At 37.6% G+C, this 16,786-nt stretch overlaps 1 protein-coding gene and 1 pseudogene across 1 annotated transcript; one reads left to right on the forward strand and one right to left on the reverse strand.

The window, feature by feature from the left end:
• Positions 1 to 390: 390 nt before the first annotated feature.
• LOC126618257 (uncharacterized) lies at positions 391 to 8,585 on the reverse strand (annotated as a pseudogene).
• Positions 8,586 to 9,916: 1,331 nt separating this feature from the next.
• Positions 9,917 to 12,234, forward strand: LOC126617659 (G-type lectin S-receptor-like serine/threonine-protein kinase SD2-5). The gene is made up of 2 exons (XM_050285709.1): positions 9,917 to 10,620; positions 11,009 to 12,234. Exons 1-2 carry the CDS (start codon positions 10,237 to 10,239, stop codon positions 12,047 to 12,049), a joined length of 1,425 nt encoding a protein of 474 aa, XP_050141666.1. The 5' UTR covers positions 9,917 to 10,236; the 3' UTR covers positions 12,050 to 12,234.
• Positions 12,235 to 16,786: the final 4,552 nt, after the last annotated feature.

Consider the following 16,786-nt stretch of genomic DNA (forward strand, 5'->3'; position numbering starts at 1 on the left):
ATATACAAACGGGGTTATACAATTTATGTTCGAATGTTACGTGATTGAATGAAGCCTCTAATCTGATGTCAGTGAGTTATACAAGTTAAACACATCGTAATCACAGCGTAACTCTCAAAGAAGCTTGATACCATCCAAAATTTAAATGTCTATAGCAGCAATTATTTTTAGATCGGTTAATGAAAAAAGTTGCAGTAACAGCGTAAATCTCAAAGTCGACTAATTATTTACTAGGGCATATTTTAAATTTTGTAAACATAGCTAATAAGATTATGTTGAAAGCTTGTGGAGGTAATTAAACTGCTAGAAATACTAAAATTTATATTAATTACTCCATCTGGAGTAATGTAGTTTAATAACGAAAATTAATCACTGTGTGCAAGTAGAATAGATGTCAGACCTACAGATGTTGTTTAATCAATACTGTCTGAAGGTAAGATTAAGGTGGCCGGGACGAAGGCTGGTTGCTTCCAACAAACTCGTTGGAGCTGAGTCTGGTAGGATCGATGTCACGCCGTGAAACAAATGAGTCGAACGACCTCCGAATATCAGCAGATTTCCAGATTCCAAACAACATTCTCTGCCTTTGCAATATCGCTCTCATCTCCGTAGAGGAAGTCTGCTGAATCAGCTATAGAGATGGAGACGACGGGCAATCCTTCTCGGAGAGACTTTCCGCTTTCCTCGCGATTCTAAAAATCAAAACTTCGTCTGATCACCAAATAAGTATAAAAAAATAATAGGTTAATTTCAGTTTACTACTTTGAAGTTTATTGGTTTTCAATATTTGGTATATTAAGTTTTTTCATCCCAGAATGGTAGCTGAAGTCATAATTTTGGGACAGTTTCATATATCCGTTAAAGTTGCTATCAAATCAGCCGTTAACTAGTGACGTGGCGCCCACGTGGATAATGACTGGATGTCACTTGTCCATATGGGCCCACGTGGATATTAAAAATAATAATAAATAAATAAAAAATAAAAAATAATGCAAACTTAAAAAAAAAAAAAAAAAATTTAAAAAACCCATCCTTCTTCTACCTCACACCCCTACCCCTCCATCCCACCCAACCTTCCTTCCTTTCTCTCGCCCACCCAACCCTTCGTCCCTTCTCTCTCAACGGCTGAAGCCGGTTCACCTTTGGTCGACCCCGACAACCCGATTAGCTCCCCCAAATTTGACCTTTCTATCTTTCTCTCTCTTCTATCTCAGTTTCTCTCTCTATCTTCCAAGGTCGAATCGCGGATGTGCAGTGTGTTTCTGGATCTGGAGATGTGGAGTGTGTTGCCGGATCGGAGTTGACGCCTTAAGCCCCTCCCTGGCCCTTCTTACCACCACCCAATGTGGACAGCAGAGCGAGAACCCCCTTCATCGTGGAAGGTTGCTGACTTGTCGCGGTGGAAACGACAACCGAGGATGATGCAGGGGGTTCTTGAGGACTGCCACATAGACTGTGATTCGTCCTCATTGGTGGTAAAGGACAATGGGGATTTCGTTGCGTCATCGTCGTTTCACAAGGCCTCGCTGCCATTCGATCTAAATTTCCCACTGTTGGATGTGGATGGAGAGTTGGGTAGTGAGATGGACGCCGACGCCGACAATGGAGAAAGAAGGGAGGGAGAGTTGGGTGGGTGCAGAGGAGAGAAGGGAGGGAGTGTTGGGCGGGATCCGGGGGGGGGGGGGTGTGAGGTAGGAGAAGGATGGGTTTTTCAATTTTTTTTAAAGTATATTTTTTTAATATTCATGTGGGTCCGTATTGACATGTGGCGTCCAATCATTGTCCATTTGGGCTCCACGTCACCAGTTAACGGCTGATATAACAGCAAACTTAATGGATGTATGAAACTATCTCAAAATTATGACTTTAGGTACCACTCTGGAATGAAAAAAACGTGATGTACCAAATGTTGAAAACCAAGAAACTTCAGGTTAGTAAACTGAAATTAACCCAAAAATAATTGTTGCCTTCAAGAACAATTGGGACTGGTGGAAAGTGACACAAATTTAAGAATATGACTAACCAAAATTAAGAGCATTGAATAAAACAACATAATTTTGATGTGTAAATGTAATTTATAGTGCTATTTACATAGATTCTAGATCCTGCAACGCACATATACGTTTGGTTTTATTGAAAGTGTATTTGAGTAAATACCTGATGAAGACCAAGTTGACCAGTTGTTGTATAAAAGTTGGCAATTCATAAATCAGGAGACATTGAAGGGAGTATTTCTTCTGCTCTACTAACTCTGAGTTCCTATTTAATGTGGGCATGCGCCTCTCGAATCACTCTTTTATCAAACGAACTAAATTTTTTAGGTATTCCAGGAGGCCGAGTACCATCTATTGTTCGCCTATCTCCATATTTTCTTGTCTGAGGATCCCAGTCCCAGCCAAGGCACATCATCTATAGACGAAGTTTTGCTCCATCTTGGTAACCTGGCCGATAAAAGCCTCCAGGACCTACATCGAGCTCCCGGCATTTTTTCACTATGTCAACCTATAAATTTAAGTGTTACCAAGGCATTAGTAACAAGTTTGCAGTATAAAGAATCTAAAACAATCGGTTTTCAAAAAACTGCACAATGTGTCACCACAGATAGACCAGACCAGAATCATCAAAACCTAATTATCAGTAATTACTAATATTATATCCATAATCTATATCGCAGATCAAATGCACATCATGAATGGAAATTGATACGTACTTCTCTGATCTAGAATTGCTAATCTATGATTTAGAAGGGAAAAAACCCAAAACCTGTTGACTGAGGTTGACAAAAATTTCAACAATTTCGTCCCAGACCTCAGTAGTACTATTTGGACTTGTGAGGTCTGTATGTTCTGGATTTTCGAATTCCACCTTGTCTTCTTCATTCTGGTTTTCTATCTTTCTTGCAAGCCAAGCTTTAGGTGGAGAACTTCTGCTCCAAGACATGCATATATCAAACGGTTCATCATATTTCTTGGTGCATAACGAGACTTTTCTGGGAAGCCATGCATTCTTTTTTCCCCAAATTCTGTAGGAAAAGATGAATATGTTAGAATTAGAAGAAAATGTAGTACAACAATGGAGGATATGCTGCAATGACTAGAGTGAGAGAGAGGGAATGAATGAGAGCAGAGAATATGACTCTGCAATTCTTCACACACGCACTGTTTGATTGCTCACATAGTGAGAGAGGAACATCTCTCTACACTTAACAGTTACACTTCCAATCTTTTGGCAGTATTCAAAATTACATCCAAGTAATCCTAGCCATCCATCTTACACCCTATGAGATGAAGACACATGTACACTCACTTACTTAAGAACTAAGAGACTTAGATAAGAAAGCATACAACCAATTTAGCTAAACATCTTAGCAATATAAGCTAGAAATACAACTACCACATCAGATCACAATTTACACACTAACAGCCCCCTTTAAATTGTGAACTGATTTAACTCCAAGAAGTTCCCTCAAATAACTGAATTGTTCTCTTGCCAATGCCTTTGTAAAGATATCAGCAATTTGCTCTTTTGTAGGACAATGCAATAGCTCAATTACTCCTTGCTGCAATGCTTCCTTTATGAAATGGTATCTCCTGTTGATGTGCTTGGTCTTCTGATGAAAAATAGGGTTTTTAGTGATAGCTATGGCTGAAGTATTATCACAATTCATTGGTGTTGCAACTGTTTGCATTTCACCAAAGTCCTCCAAAACAAATCTCAGCCATGTAGCCTGTGCAGTTGCTTCAGATGCACTAATGTACTCTGCTTCAGCTGTTGATAATGCAACACATTGTTGCTTGACTAAAGACCAAGAGAAAACTCCACTGCCAAAGGTAAATGCATACCCCGATGTACTTTTCATATCATCTTCTGAACCGCTCCAGTCACTGTCACAAAATCCCATTAAGATTGCTCCTTTGCCTTTCTTGTATTTCAAGCCAAAATCAAGAGTCCCTTGAACATATCTTAGTACTCTCTTTGCTGTACCAAGGTGCTTGTTGGTTGGACAGTGCATAAACCGTGATAGCAGACATGCAGCATACATTATATCATGTCTAGTTGCTGTGAGATACAACAAACTGCTTACAATTTGTCTATATTGAGCTTCATCCGCAGTCCCACTTCCATCCTCTTTTCTCAATTTATCACTTGGAACCAATGGAATACTCACTGACTTACAGTCTTGAAGTCCAAATTTCTTCAGTAGAGAAGAAGCATATTTTCTCTGATGAATGAAAATATACTCCTCAGTTTGCATTACTCCCATACCAAGAAAGTGATGTAAGAGTCCAAGATCAGTCATTTCATATTTGAGCATCATATCAGATTTGAAATCATCCATCAATTCCTGACAACTTCCAGTGTATATTATGTCATCAACATAGATAGACACAATAATCATTTCTGAACTTTTCCTCCACTTGGTATACAAAGTTGCTTCACTAGTGCTTTTCTTAAACCCACAGAGTGTAAGGTATGAGTCTATTTCACCATACCAGGCCCTTGGTGCCTGTTTCAGACCATACAGTGCTTTATGTAACCTGTAGACCTTATCTTCTTCCCCTTGTACAATAAATCCATCCGGCTGATCAACATACACTTCTTCTTCTAGTACCCCATTCAAGAATGCCGATTTTACATCCAATTGAAACAACTTCCATTTGTTCTTTGCTGCCAGGGCAATTAATGTTCTGATTGTATCCATCCTTGCCACAGGTGCAAAGGTTTCATTATAATCAATTCCGGGCTTTTGTGCATAGCCTTTTGCAACAAGCCTAGCCTTGTTCTTTTGAACTGATCCATCCAAATTCAATTTAGTTTTGTACACCCATTTCACACCAATTACAGGTTTATCAGATGGTCTTTTCACTAATTCCCAAGTCTTATTTTTCTCAATCATGCTGATTTCATCTTTCATAGCTTTCTTCCATGCTTCATCCTGTGCAGCTTCATAATAGGATTCTGGTTCAACAATACACACATGACATCTTTCATAGATTTCACTCAAACTTCTATATCTCAAAGGAGTATGATCAATCTGAGATGCAGAAGTTGAGTCACTAGCACTTCCAGATTCAATGAGTGGAGAATCTGTAAGTTGAGTCTGAGAACCTTCAGCAACAGCTTGTTCCATGGAATCCGAATCCTCATCAGCTTCTTTCATCTCTGAAGATTCACTTGCAGCAATTGGAATGTACACTTCTTTGATCTTCTGTCTATCCCAATCCCATGTACCATTCTCATAAAAAATAACATCTCTTGAAATGATTACTTTCTGATTTTCAGGATTAAGCAATCTGTACCCCTTTTCACAAGTGCCATATCCAATAAAAATACCAATGACACTTGTTTCATCCAGCTTCTGTCTCAGGTTTCCAGGAATAAGAGAATAACCTAATGAGCCAAACACTCTCAAGTGTTGAATTCCAGGTTTTCTTCCACTGAATTTCTCAAAAGGTGTCACATTTTCCAATGCTTTTGTAGGACATCTATTTAGCAAGTAGACAGATGTAACTACAACTTCACCCCAAAGACTATAAGGAAGACCTTTCTCATGAAGCATACACTTTGCCATCTCCACTATAGTTCTATTTTTCCTCTCTGCAACTCCATTCTGTTGTGGAGAGTATGCAACAGTAAGCTGCCTCTCCAAACCCAAAGCTTCACAAAACTGTTCAAATTCATTTGAGGTAAATTCTCCTCCTCTATCTGTTCTCAATTTCTTCACTGAAAAACCACTTTGAAGTTCCACCATAGCTTTGAATTTCTTGAATACATGAAAGACATCTGACTTGTGTCTCAAGAGATATATCCAGCATATCCTCGAATGGTCATTAATGAATGTAACAAAGTATCGATTTCCACTCATGGTTGGTGTTTGCATAGGACCACACACATCTGAGTGTATAAGTTCCAATGGCATTCTTGCTCTCCAGATTGACTCCCTTGGAAAGGACACTCTATGATTCTTACCAAATGCACATCCCTGACATACACCTTCACTGTCATGCATTTCAGGTAACCCAAGAACCATATCATGCTCCTGCAATTGTTGCAAACTTCTAAAATTCAGGTGGCCAAACCGTTTATGCCACATTGTACTACTCTGATGCACATTGGTTTTCAGTACCAAATGATCGTTTGACTTGAACACAAGTGGAAAGCATATGTTTCCTTTTTGTTTCACACTAACAACTAAATTTGTCAGAGTTCTATCATAAAAAATATCCACCTTATAATCACCAAATAACAGAAAATACCCATGTTCAGTCATCTGCCCAACACTGAGAAGGTTTTCTGCAATTCCAGGTACCAACATAACTTCTCTTATGTACCTTTTTCCTTTATCCGTGTCAATGACCAAGGTTCCTTTGCCTTTCACATCAACAAGAACCCCTGTGCCAACTTGCACTTTTGCCTTAATACTTCTATCAATTTCCACAAGTAACTCCTCTCTGGAAGTCATGTGATTACTGCACGCACTGTCAATATACCAGGCATCACTCACAGCTTTCACTTCAGTTGATTGCTTGACCATGAAGAGATTTCCAGGTTCTCCCACCTTGTTTGTAAAGTTTCTTTGCTCTCCCACTTTGTTTGCAAAATTCCCTTGCTGAGCATTTTTGTTTTGATTGCAGATCCTAGCAATATGACCAGGTTTTCCACACTTGTGACATTTAATCTTCCCTTTTAGCCAACATTCACCATAGTGAAGTTTATCATAGTATTTGCATGCCCCTCCAGTGTTGTTAGCTTCATTTCTTACACTTGGAGTAAACCTGTTAGTCCACTGCTTCCCTTTGAACTTGAAGTTCTTCGGATATTTTGATCCACCAGTATTGGTATGTTGATTACCAAATTTACTATTCTTAGATGAGATATCTAAGCTAGCAAATGCACGTTCTGTGCTACCCTCTTCATGTCTGATTAATCTTAGTTCAAACCCTTTCAATATGGCAACCACATCTTGTGCATCAATTACATCAATATCTTTAGTATTTTCTATAACAGAAGCAATGCTATCATATGTTTTGGGTAAACTGATCAATAACTTTTGCACAATTCTCTGATTACTAAGATCTTCTCCATAGCTTCGCATCTGATTTATCAGATCAAACAACTTAGCTAAATATGCAGCTAGAGATTCATTTTCACTTATACGGGTATATTCAAAATCACGACGCAGACCTTGTAATTTCACAGATCGTACCTGTTTGTCCCCTACATACTCTTGCTTCAGAATATCCCAAGCTTCTTTCGCAGTTTCCAAGGTTGCAATGTGTGGAAAAATTTGATTCGATACGGCTCCCTGAATGATTCCAAGAGCCCTTGCATCCTTGACCAGATTTTCACTCCGCAACTTCGTTTCCACCTCAGTGAGGTCTCCTTCCCCTTTCGCTGAAGTGGTAAAACCTTTTTCAACAATATTCCATAACTCGTGAGATCGGAAGATTGTTTTCATTCGAATCTGCCAGAAATCGAAGTTTTCTCCGTTGAACACCGGAGCTCGAAGCTCCCCTCCACCAGATCCAGCCATGTTAGACTCAGATCACACCTCTCTCTACTATTTTCTTTGCAACGATGTGTTGCAAACACTTGCTCACTATCTCTCACAGAATCGACGCCCAGAGATTCAGACCCAACAAGGCTCTGAGGCCATGTTAGAATTAGAAGAAAATGTAGTACAACAATGGAGGATATGCTGCAATGACTAGAGTGAGAGAGAGGGAATGAATGAGAGCAGAGAATATGACTCTGCAATTCTTCACACACGCACTGTTTGATTGCTCACATAGTGAGAGAGGAACATCTCTCTACACTTAACAGTTACACTTCCAATCTTTTGGCAGTATTCAAAATTACATCCAAGTAATCCTAGCCATCCATCTTACACCCTATGAGATGAAGACACATGTACACTCACTTACTTAAGAACTAAGAGACTTAGATAAGAAAGCATACAACCAATTTAGCTAAACATCCTAGCAATATAAGCTAGAAATACAACTACCACATCAGATCACAATTTACACACTAACAGAATATATATCCTTCTCGCTTTGACAATCTGACATATTCGAGCTTTCATGTGGAAATTTACTTATATTCTTAGAGCATGAACTTGTAGCACCATCTTCCATATTAACTCGTTTTGATCTTACATCAATTCGATACTTCCTTTTATTGATATGAATAAAAGAACTGAGAGAGTAGCAGTTCGCCTTAGTAGGATCTAATGCAGACTTGGGAACAAGTTGCGTTGATCAAATACCAGATGGGACATCAGAAATCTTGTAATCAATTGAAAAACTTCCAACCCTTATCATTTGCCAATTTTCGTTTCTGTTTCCGACATTTCCACTCACAACACCAGCATGTGTATTCGAAGAAGAGCCACATCTGATCACCTGTTAGTTTAAAGAACAGGAAAGATAATTTATTTAGGAAAATGATATCCAAATAAGTAATAATTAAGGTAAATTAATTATTACCCGAAGCACAATTGAAAATTTAGAAGAACTGAGGAGTGGCGGGAATAAATGAAATACTACGGATTCAAAAACCACCTCTGGAAATTTTAACAACATTTTAGTGAAATTCTTAGCTTACTTCTAGTATCAAACAGTTTCTTAAAGAACCATTTTCACCACGTGATATTTTGGTTCTTGGAGTGTTTTTAAATAACATTAACAACAATTTAGGGTGTTACAAGAAGTACAAGGAATTGAAAAGATCATCAAAGATGTCATATACCAGAGAAAGGACTCCAAGTTTCCCTCCCCTCTCGTCCCTTCTATTTGAACGGTCATAATTAAGTTACGTTAACATTCTGTATTGACTTTTCTATGGAGCCGAATATCAGATCTCCATTAATGTCCCAAAACGACGAAGCTTGACCGACACCGAAATATACGAAATCGTCAGTGCAGAAATTCGAATCCAATGCTCCTTGGTTTGGCGGTTGATTTGGTTAAGTCCATCGGCGGTGCCGATTCAGATGAACTGGATTTGTCTCCGGTCAGGTTGCTCAGTGAAGCCCAAAAGCGCTCAATTGGTTCGGCCCATAAGGAACCCTACATGTCAATATGGCGCGAGAACAATGTCAGCTGGCAAAGCGTGGAGAGCATAATGATCGCACACGCGGCAGGAGGCTTCATGTTATTCATGATGCAAATACACAAAATATAAGACGCCCTGGCGGGCCTGGCCTGCTGCCCACTACGGGTAATGGCACTCATCCCTTTCCATTGGCTCCACACTTCCTGATCCCTTTCTCATTCTCCATTTCACTACATGCGAAAAATTTATAATCCCACTTTCTCACTACATTCAGTTAAAAATAAATAAAATATGAAAACCAGAAACTAATTATTGAAACTCAAGTAGTTTTTAGTTTTCATTGTTTTTAAAAGTTGAAAGTAGTTACCAAACAAAATTTTATTTAAAAAAAAAAATAAAAACTTAGAATCAAAAGTAAAAACTAAAAACGAATTCCTAATTAAAACTTGACGAGTTTTAATTTTTGCCCTCAAGTTTTTTGTTTTATTCCTTCACCTTCCTTCTTATTATCATGTTGCGTGCATCACCAATCATGTTGCCTCAATATGCCTTATTCATATATTTGACTTTTAATATCTTGTTTCTTTAATTCCGTTGATTACTTGTATTTTGACCTTCTATGTTTCATTGTTAAGTCTTTGAACAGATTTTGAAGTTTGACTCTTGGAAAAACAAACATGTTAAGTTGTTGCTAGATTACAAATTTATGTCAAGTATTTGATAATTTTCATTGTATTTAGCAAGTGATTATTCTTTAAAACAAGAGACCTACTAAATAGAGTACAAAATTAGGAATCGAGATCTTTTGCAGATCTTGCAGTCTGGAGTCGATAGATCGAGAAAATCTTACCACTCATTTTAAATTCAACGGCACCCATTAGCTTATCTTATTATCCCACTTCACACAAACCAATAGTTTGAATCTCTCTCCCTCTCTTAAACAGTCTGCATTACTCAGTCCGTCGATGTCAGACTGCAAGATCCGGAGAGGATCTGAATTCCAAAAAGTGAAAGCTCAAACCTACTATACCCCCACACAAATAACAAACCAAAAAGTGAAAGCTCAAACCCTTTTCCCAAAAGTCCCACAATTCATGCCCACCCTTCCGCCTCTGTCTCTCATAAAATTCCTGCCAGAAAAAGGCCTTAATGTTTGAAATTTGAGCCTGCAATTCACTCATGCAGCTCTACTTCTTCATCTCTCTCACCATTTTCTTCACTTACGGCTACTCGAAAACCGATGTTCCTCTCGGATACCAGCTCACTCTGGAAGTGCCATTTGAGTACAATGTGGGATTCATTGGGAGAGCTTTTTTGATGGAGAACAATGAAACCAAACCAAGTTTCAAAGTTGCAATGAGTGTTGAAGACGTGAGTGGAAAGTACTCATGTTCCTTGCAAGTCTTTCTTGGAGATGTCAAGGTTTGGAGTTCTGGCCATTACTCAAAGTTTTACACTTCAAATTTATGTGTTCTTGAACTCTCCCATGACGGAGATTTGAGATTGAAGGGCCCAAAAGATAGGGTGGGATGGAGAAGTGGGACTTCTGGACAAGGTGTGCAGGTAAGTTTATACCGAAAAACAACGAAGAAACGTTAATTTTTCGCTAGTGATATGCATACGGTTAAAGTTTAATGCTCATCTTTTACCCTCATGCCTTTCTCATGTGAGTCCGTATAAAAACAGGGAAATGATTTTCGTACTTTATTTTTCTCTCTTGCACTCCTGCTTCATTTTTATGAGACAATTGTATTGAATAAATCAAATGAGATTTAAGGGACATAAACAAAAGGAGGACTGCAATAGAAAGGCGAATACCATTTCTCAAAAATTGTAGTATCCAATTTGGAATGCAGATGGTTAATACAGAGTGTCAAAACCGCTACCTTTTGTTTGTACAATATTTGATCAATGCTGAATATTTTTTATTTTTTTTGTCAATTTGGTGCAGAGATTACAGATGTTGAGGACAGGCAATCTAGTTCTAGTTGATGCATTAGGCAGTATAAAGTGGCAGAGTTTTAATTTTCCAACTGATGTAATGCTTTGGGGTCAGAGACTAAGTGTTGCTTCTAGGTTGACTTCATTCCCAAGTAACTCCACTTCATACTATTCTCTTGAAATTGAACCAAGCAGGATTGCTCTCTACTTAAATTCTGGTAAATGGAACTATTCCTATTGGGAATTCAAGCCCACCAAGAACAGAAACATTGCTTATATTCAATTGGGTCCAAAAGGGTTAGAGCTATTCAGTTATAATCAAAAGAAAATTGCACAGATACATCCATCTGATGAAAATTTTCGGTTTCAGCCCATGAGGTTTTTAGCATTGGGGAACCAAACAGGAAATTTGAGGCTTTATTTTTACTCACCTAGCATGTCGAAATTTGATGCTTCTTTTCAAGCGCTAAACACCACTTGTGATCTTCCATTGGCGTGTAAGCCCTACGGAGTTTGTACAGTGTCCGGCACTTGTTCATGCATTCAACTTTTGATGACCGAAAATGGGACAAGTACTAGTACTAGTACTACAGCTTCTGATTGCGGTCAAGGAATTTCATCAAGAGGGTTTTGCAAAAGCGGGAATAAAATGAAGGCGGAGATGCTTGAATTGAAGGGTGTTAGTAGTGTTTTGAGGGGCGCTACAAAGAGTTTTAATGTGAGCAAAGAAGCATGTGGTAATTTGTGCTTAGAGGACTGTAATTGCACAGCTGCATTGTATTCTTCTGCAAAAGGGTGCTTTGTTTTTGGAATGGTAATTGGTGTTAAACAGGTTGAGAATAAGGGAAGCGGATTATTGAGTTATATGGTGAAGGTTCCAAAGGGAGGTCATGGGGGTCATGGGAAGTCAAATTTGAAGAAATGGGTTTTGATCTTGGTAGGAGTGGTTGATGGGTTGATTATTCTTCTTGTTTTTGGAGGGCTTGGATTTTACTTGGTAAGTAAGAGAAGACACTCATTGTCTAATGGCATAGCAACTGACTCCATTTGATTCACTGGGTGTTTTTTTCGTCTTCGGATTCAATTTAGAAAGGCAAAGGAAACAGCATTTTTGGTTGTTTTTGACATGTTCATAAGATAAGAAGCAATGCGTTGTAGTTCAAAGAGTGCATTTACAATGCAACAGCTGAAACCAAATCCAATGTTAGTTTGTTTTTCATTTTTTGGGTTAGCCTATTTATCAAGGGATTAGTCTTGAACCTAAGACGAAAATAGAATTTGAAACATAGTGGTTTTTAGCGTAATACATAACTAAGCAGACCCTTTAAAGGAAGGGATTCCCATTAAAAAAAAAAAAGAATTAATTGTGGGACTCACTCTACATCGAATTTCAACATTCGAACTGTCTATTTTGTAAGTCCCGATTCATTGATCATCCTTGTAAAAGTTCAATTCAATCTGAAACCATTTGCCTATTTAATTATAACAATGAAATTTCATTTTTTCTTATAGAACAAAGTGTTCGTCAATTTCTTTGTACTCAATTAGATGTTTCAAATATTTTCGATTTGGTTAATATTTTGTACGGATGATCTAAGAGGTGCAACTTGAAAAATAGACGGTTCGGATTGTTGAAGTTGTAAATAGCAGAATTGAAAAACTAAGAGGAAAAGACAGAGAGAAATATTGAGAAAGATTTGTAGCTGTAAAGGTTTTTCTTCATTGATTTGTGTTGGTTTACAATCCTCACCTATATAGGTGTTTTCGGTACCAAACTTACAAAGCAAGTAATCTTCTTTTTAACTGCCTCCTTATATCAACTAACTACAACTCTAACAACCAATATTCCAACTAACATAACAGCTTATTTAATCTCTTGACAAGTGGCATTGTTTTAACCATTGATATCCTTCTCACTTGGATCACAGTTTTGTACTTCATTCTTCTTACATCCCCTTTCAATATGATGCTCTAAGGCACTGAGCATTAGATTGCCACAATGCTGTTGAAACAAAGGTGCAGATAAGCCCTTTGTAAGTATATCTGATGACTGATCTGCTGAAGACACATGTTGAACTTGAAGATCTTCTCGAGTGACTCTCTTCCATACAAAATGATAGTCTATTTCAATATGTTTGGACTTAGCATGGAACACAGATTTGTAGACAGTGCAATAGCTGAAACATTATCATAGTATATCATTGGAGATGAATGTAAAGGTATATGCATATCACAGAATAACTGTCGAATCCAGGCAAGTTTAGCAGTAGTAATGGCTAGAGCTTGATACTCAGCTTTTGTGGATGATCGAGACACAGTGTGTTGTTTCTTAGATGCCCAAGAAATATGATTTGAACCAAGAAACACAACAAACCCTGAAGTTGATCTCTTATCATTTGGATCACCTGCCCAATTTGCATCACTATAAGATTGCAGATGCATTGGTCATCGTTTGAAATGAATACCATAGGTAGATGTTCCTTTGAGATATCGAATGATTCTCTTTACTGCAATGACATGAGAGGCCATAGGATTATGCATGAACTGGCAAGCTTGATTGACTGCAAAAACGATGTCAGGTCTTGTAAAAGTGAGGTACTAAAGTGCTCCAACAACACTCCTATATTGTTCAGGACTTTGATAAGGCTTCCCATCATCCTTGAGTAACCTGTGATAAGGTAGACATGGTATGTTACATGGTTTAGAGTCTTGAAAATCCACTTTATCAACCAACTCATTGATATACTTTGTCTGTGATACAAACAAGCCATTTGATGTATAACTGATTTGCAATCCCAGAAAGAAATACAACTTTCCCAAATCTTTCATTTCAAACTCTTCAATGAGAGCTTGTATAACTTGGTTGATCAATTGAGAACTGCTACCTATGAGAATCACATCATCAACATACAATAGCAATAACACAGTCGCCCTTGAAGATTATTGCACAAACAAGGAATGATCAACTTGAGAATCCCAAACTTGGTAAGAAACTGGTGAATCTCTCATTCCAGGCTCTGGGAGCCTGTTTTAACCCATTTAATGATTTCTGGAGTTTGCAAACATAGTTTGAAGGATGTGTTGCACTCTTAAATCCTAGAGGTTGTGCCATATAGACTTCCTCTTAAAGTATGCCATGTAGAAAGGCATTTTTAACATTTAGCTGCCTAAGAGACCACTTAAATTGAGCAGCTAAGGCAAAGATTAGTCTTATTGTTATAGGTTTTACAACAGAACTGAACGTTTCCAGATAATCAACATCTTTTTCTTGGCTATACCCTTGTGCCACAAGTCTTGCCTTATGCCTTGCCACAAACCCATCTGCATTCTTTTTTATTTTATAGATTCATTTGCAACCAAATAAATTCTTATTAGGTTGTAATGGAACTAAAGACCCAGTCTTCTGAGAGTGAAGAGCAACTATTTCTTCTTTCATTGCAACCTACCATTCTGAAACTTAAGATGCAGTTTTGAATGTTTTGGGTTCTGAAGTGACAGTAGCAGTAAAAGCTCTCTTTTTGAACACCCCATTCTTAGATCTGGTTTGCATAGGATGTACATTCATTGGTATTGGTAGAACAACACTTAGTTACTCTTGTTGAAAGTCAGGATCCCCAGAGAAAAAGTGTTGTGTAGTGGAGCATGTTAGAAGCAACTGATGTATTGCAGAATCACAAGATATGTATGATGTATTGTTATGATTGGTAGGTAAAGAAACAAACTCTGGAGCACAAGATGCAACTATTTCCAATGAATCTGAGGCTCTGGATGCATACAATGAATCTGAGGCACTAGATGAATGCATAGTCAAGGAGTCTGTAGTTCGAGATGATAATGAATGAGATGAATGTGAACATGCTTGATTTCTTAATGTGATGATTGGAGTTAAATGTGGTGAATGTATTGGAGTATGTGATGAATTCAATGAAGATGATGCAGATGACAATTTTGACTGTTGAAACAGGCTGAAGGTTGAATATGGAAAACTTCATCAAATAAGACATATCTAGACACATGAATTTTACCAGTATGAATATTTAGGGGGGGTGTATTCAATTAGGATTTTGAGGAATTTAAATATATAGAATTTGAGAGAGTTTGAGAGAAAAAAAATGATTTCCTAGAGATTTTGAGTGAATTAATTATAACTTCCAGAGAATTCACATGAATTGTGAGAGAATTCTTTACATGGGGTTAGAGAATTTCAAAGAATTTGATCAACAATTTCATTCTTTTTATAGTGAAAAAAAAAGGCTTGGTGTATATCAGACTACAAAATTCCAGGAAATAACTACGTGTTTAACCTATAAGGCTGACAAATCATTTCGATGTTTGAAGTTCCAAGCTTCGTAGCTCATGCTACCAGGAACTTGAGAAAATTCGAAGATTCATGGCTACTGTTCTCTTGAATATCCGTAGTAGTATTTATCTTTGTCACATGAATTTGTTTTTGACTAACTACTTTAGCTCCTCCATTTTTTGAATGATCTTTGGGTTCAGGAGGTCTCTTTGATTCCCTTATTAGAGTGCTTTCCTGGCTAAGATGGTAAACATCCATAATAGCCTTCATCCAGGTGTGAAGTTGCACCGACATCCTGACAAAATATGGCAAGGAGAGAAAAGTAGAGCATAGATGAGCTTTTGAAATCCGAGGATAACCATTGAACTTCTTATGATACTATAAATACTCAGTTTCATCCTACTAATACCAAATCACAATACCAAGTTCACTAGCTATCAAAGTGAAATTAAACATTGGCATTCAAAAAATTGAAATTAGGGCTTACATAATAAACTAGCTATCAAAGTTTTTCAAACATAAATTGCATACTCCCATCCGTAAAAACAATTAATTCTCTATTTCTCATCTTTGAATGCTATCACTCGCAACATTTGTCCACATTGTAGTTATGTCAGCTCTCCATGCATTAGCAATCTGTCGTTGTTGCTCTTGAGTTTGATTACCTAGTTCATCATCATTTTCTTCATCTTCAGATTTATCATCTTCTGGTTCGATTGGAAATTCATCAGAAAGATACTCCTTGCGAAGAAAGTTGTGCCTTGCACAAGCTAACACTAACTCTGCTTGTGTTTTAATTAGAAATGGAGGTGCAAACATGAAAATTGTGAATCGAGATTTAGATACACCAAATATCCTCTCCACTACGTTTCTCAAGGAAGCATGGTAGGCATAAAAGCACACCACAAAGTAGCACACAAATATCCTATTAATTTTCCTTATTAACACTAAAATTTTTCGATTGTAGCATATGAAAATAAGGGTCTTTCCCGCAGAAGATTGTTTTATCCAAATACTTAAAATGTCACAAAAACAGGGTGGCTGTCTCCACTGACCAGCCACCGAACAATAATTATTAGACTAACTTACACTTATCCAAATGCAACGAAATGTTATACACATAAACTAGACACACCAAGCTATGCTCACACAAATTTTTGGGATTTTTGGAGTTGATTAGCTATTTAAATTAAATCGGACAAAACAGGACCTCAACAAGTTTTAAATAATACCAATAGATTTTAATTCACAAGTTAAGAAAACGAGTTAGGGGAAATGCTATCCACCACCAAATAATCATGCAAACATGTTATGTTTCATTCAAATTCCTTTTATTTCTGGATGAAGATGCTCAAGTTGGCTCAATGTTAGAACACAACCTATTACTCTTTCTTACGTAGTATGTTAAGAGAATGGCGTTTTCAACTTAACTTAGTCCCTAACATGCAATCTAGAATGGCGTGTTCATAGATTTAACAAGTAGAAATC

Source organism: Malus sylvestris, chromosome 4 (genome assembly GCF_916048215.2).
Source record: "Malus sylvestris chromosome 4, drMalSylv7.2, whole genome shotgun sequence".
Taxonomy (NCBI): Eukaryota; Viridiplantae; Streptophyta; class Magnoliopsida; order Rosales; family Rosaceae; genus Malus; species Malus sylvestris.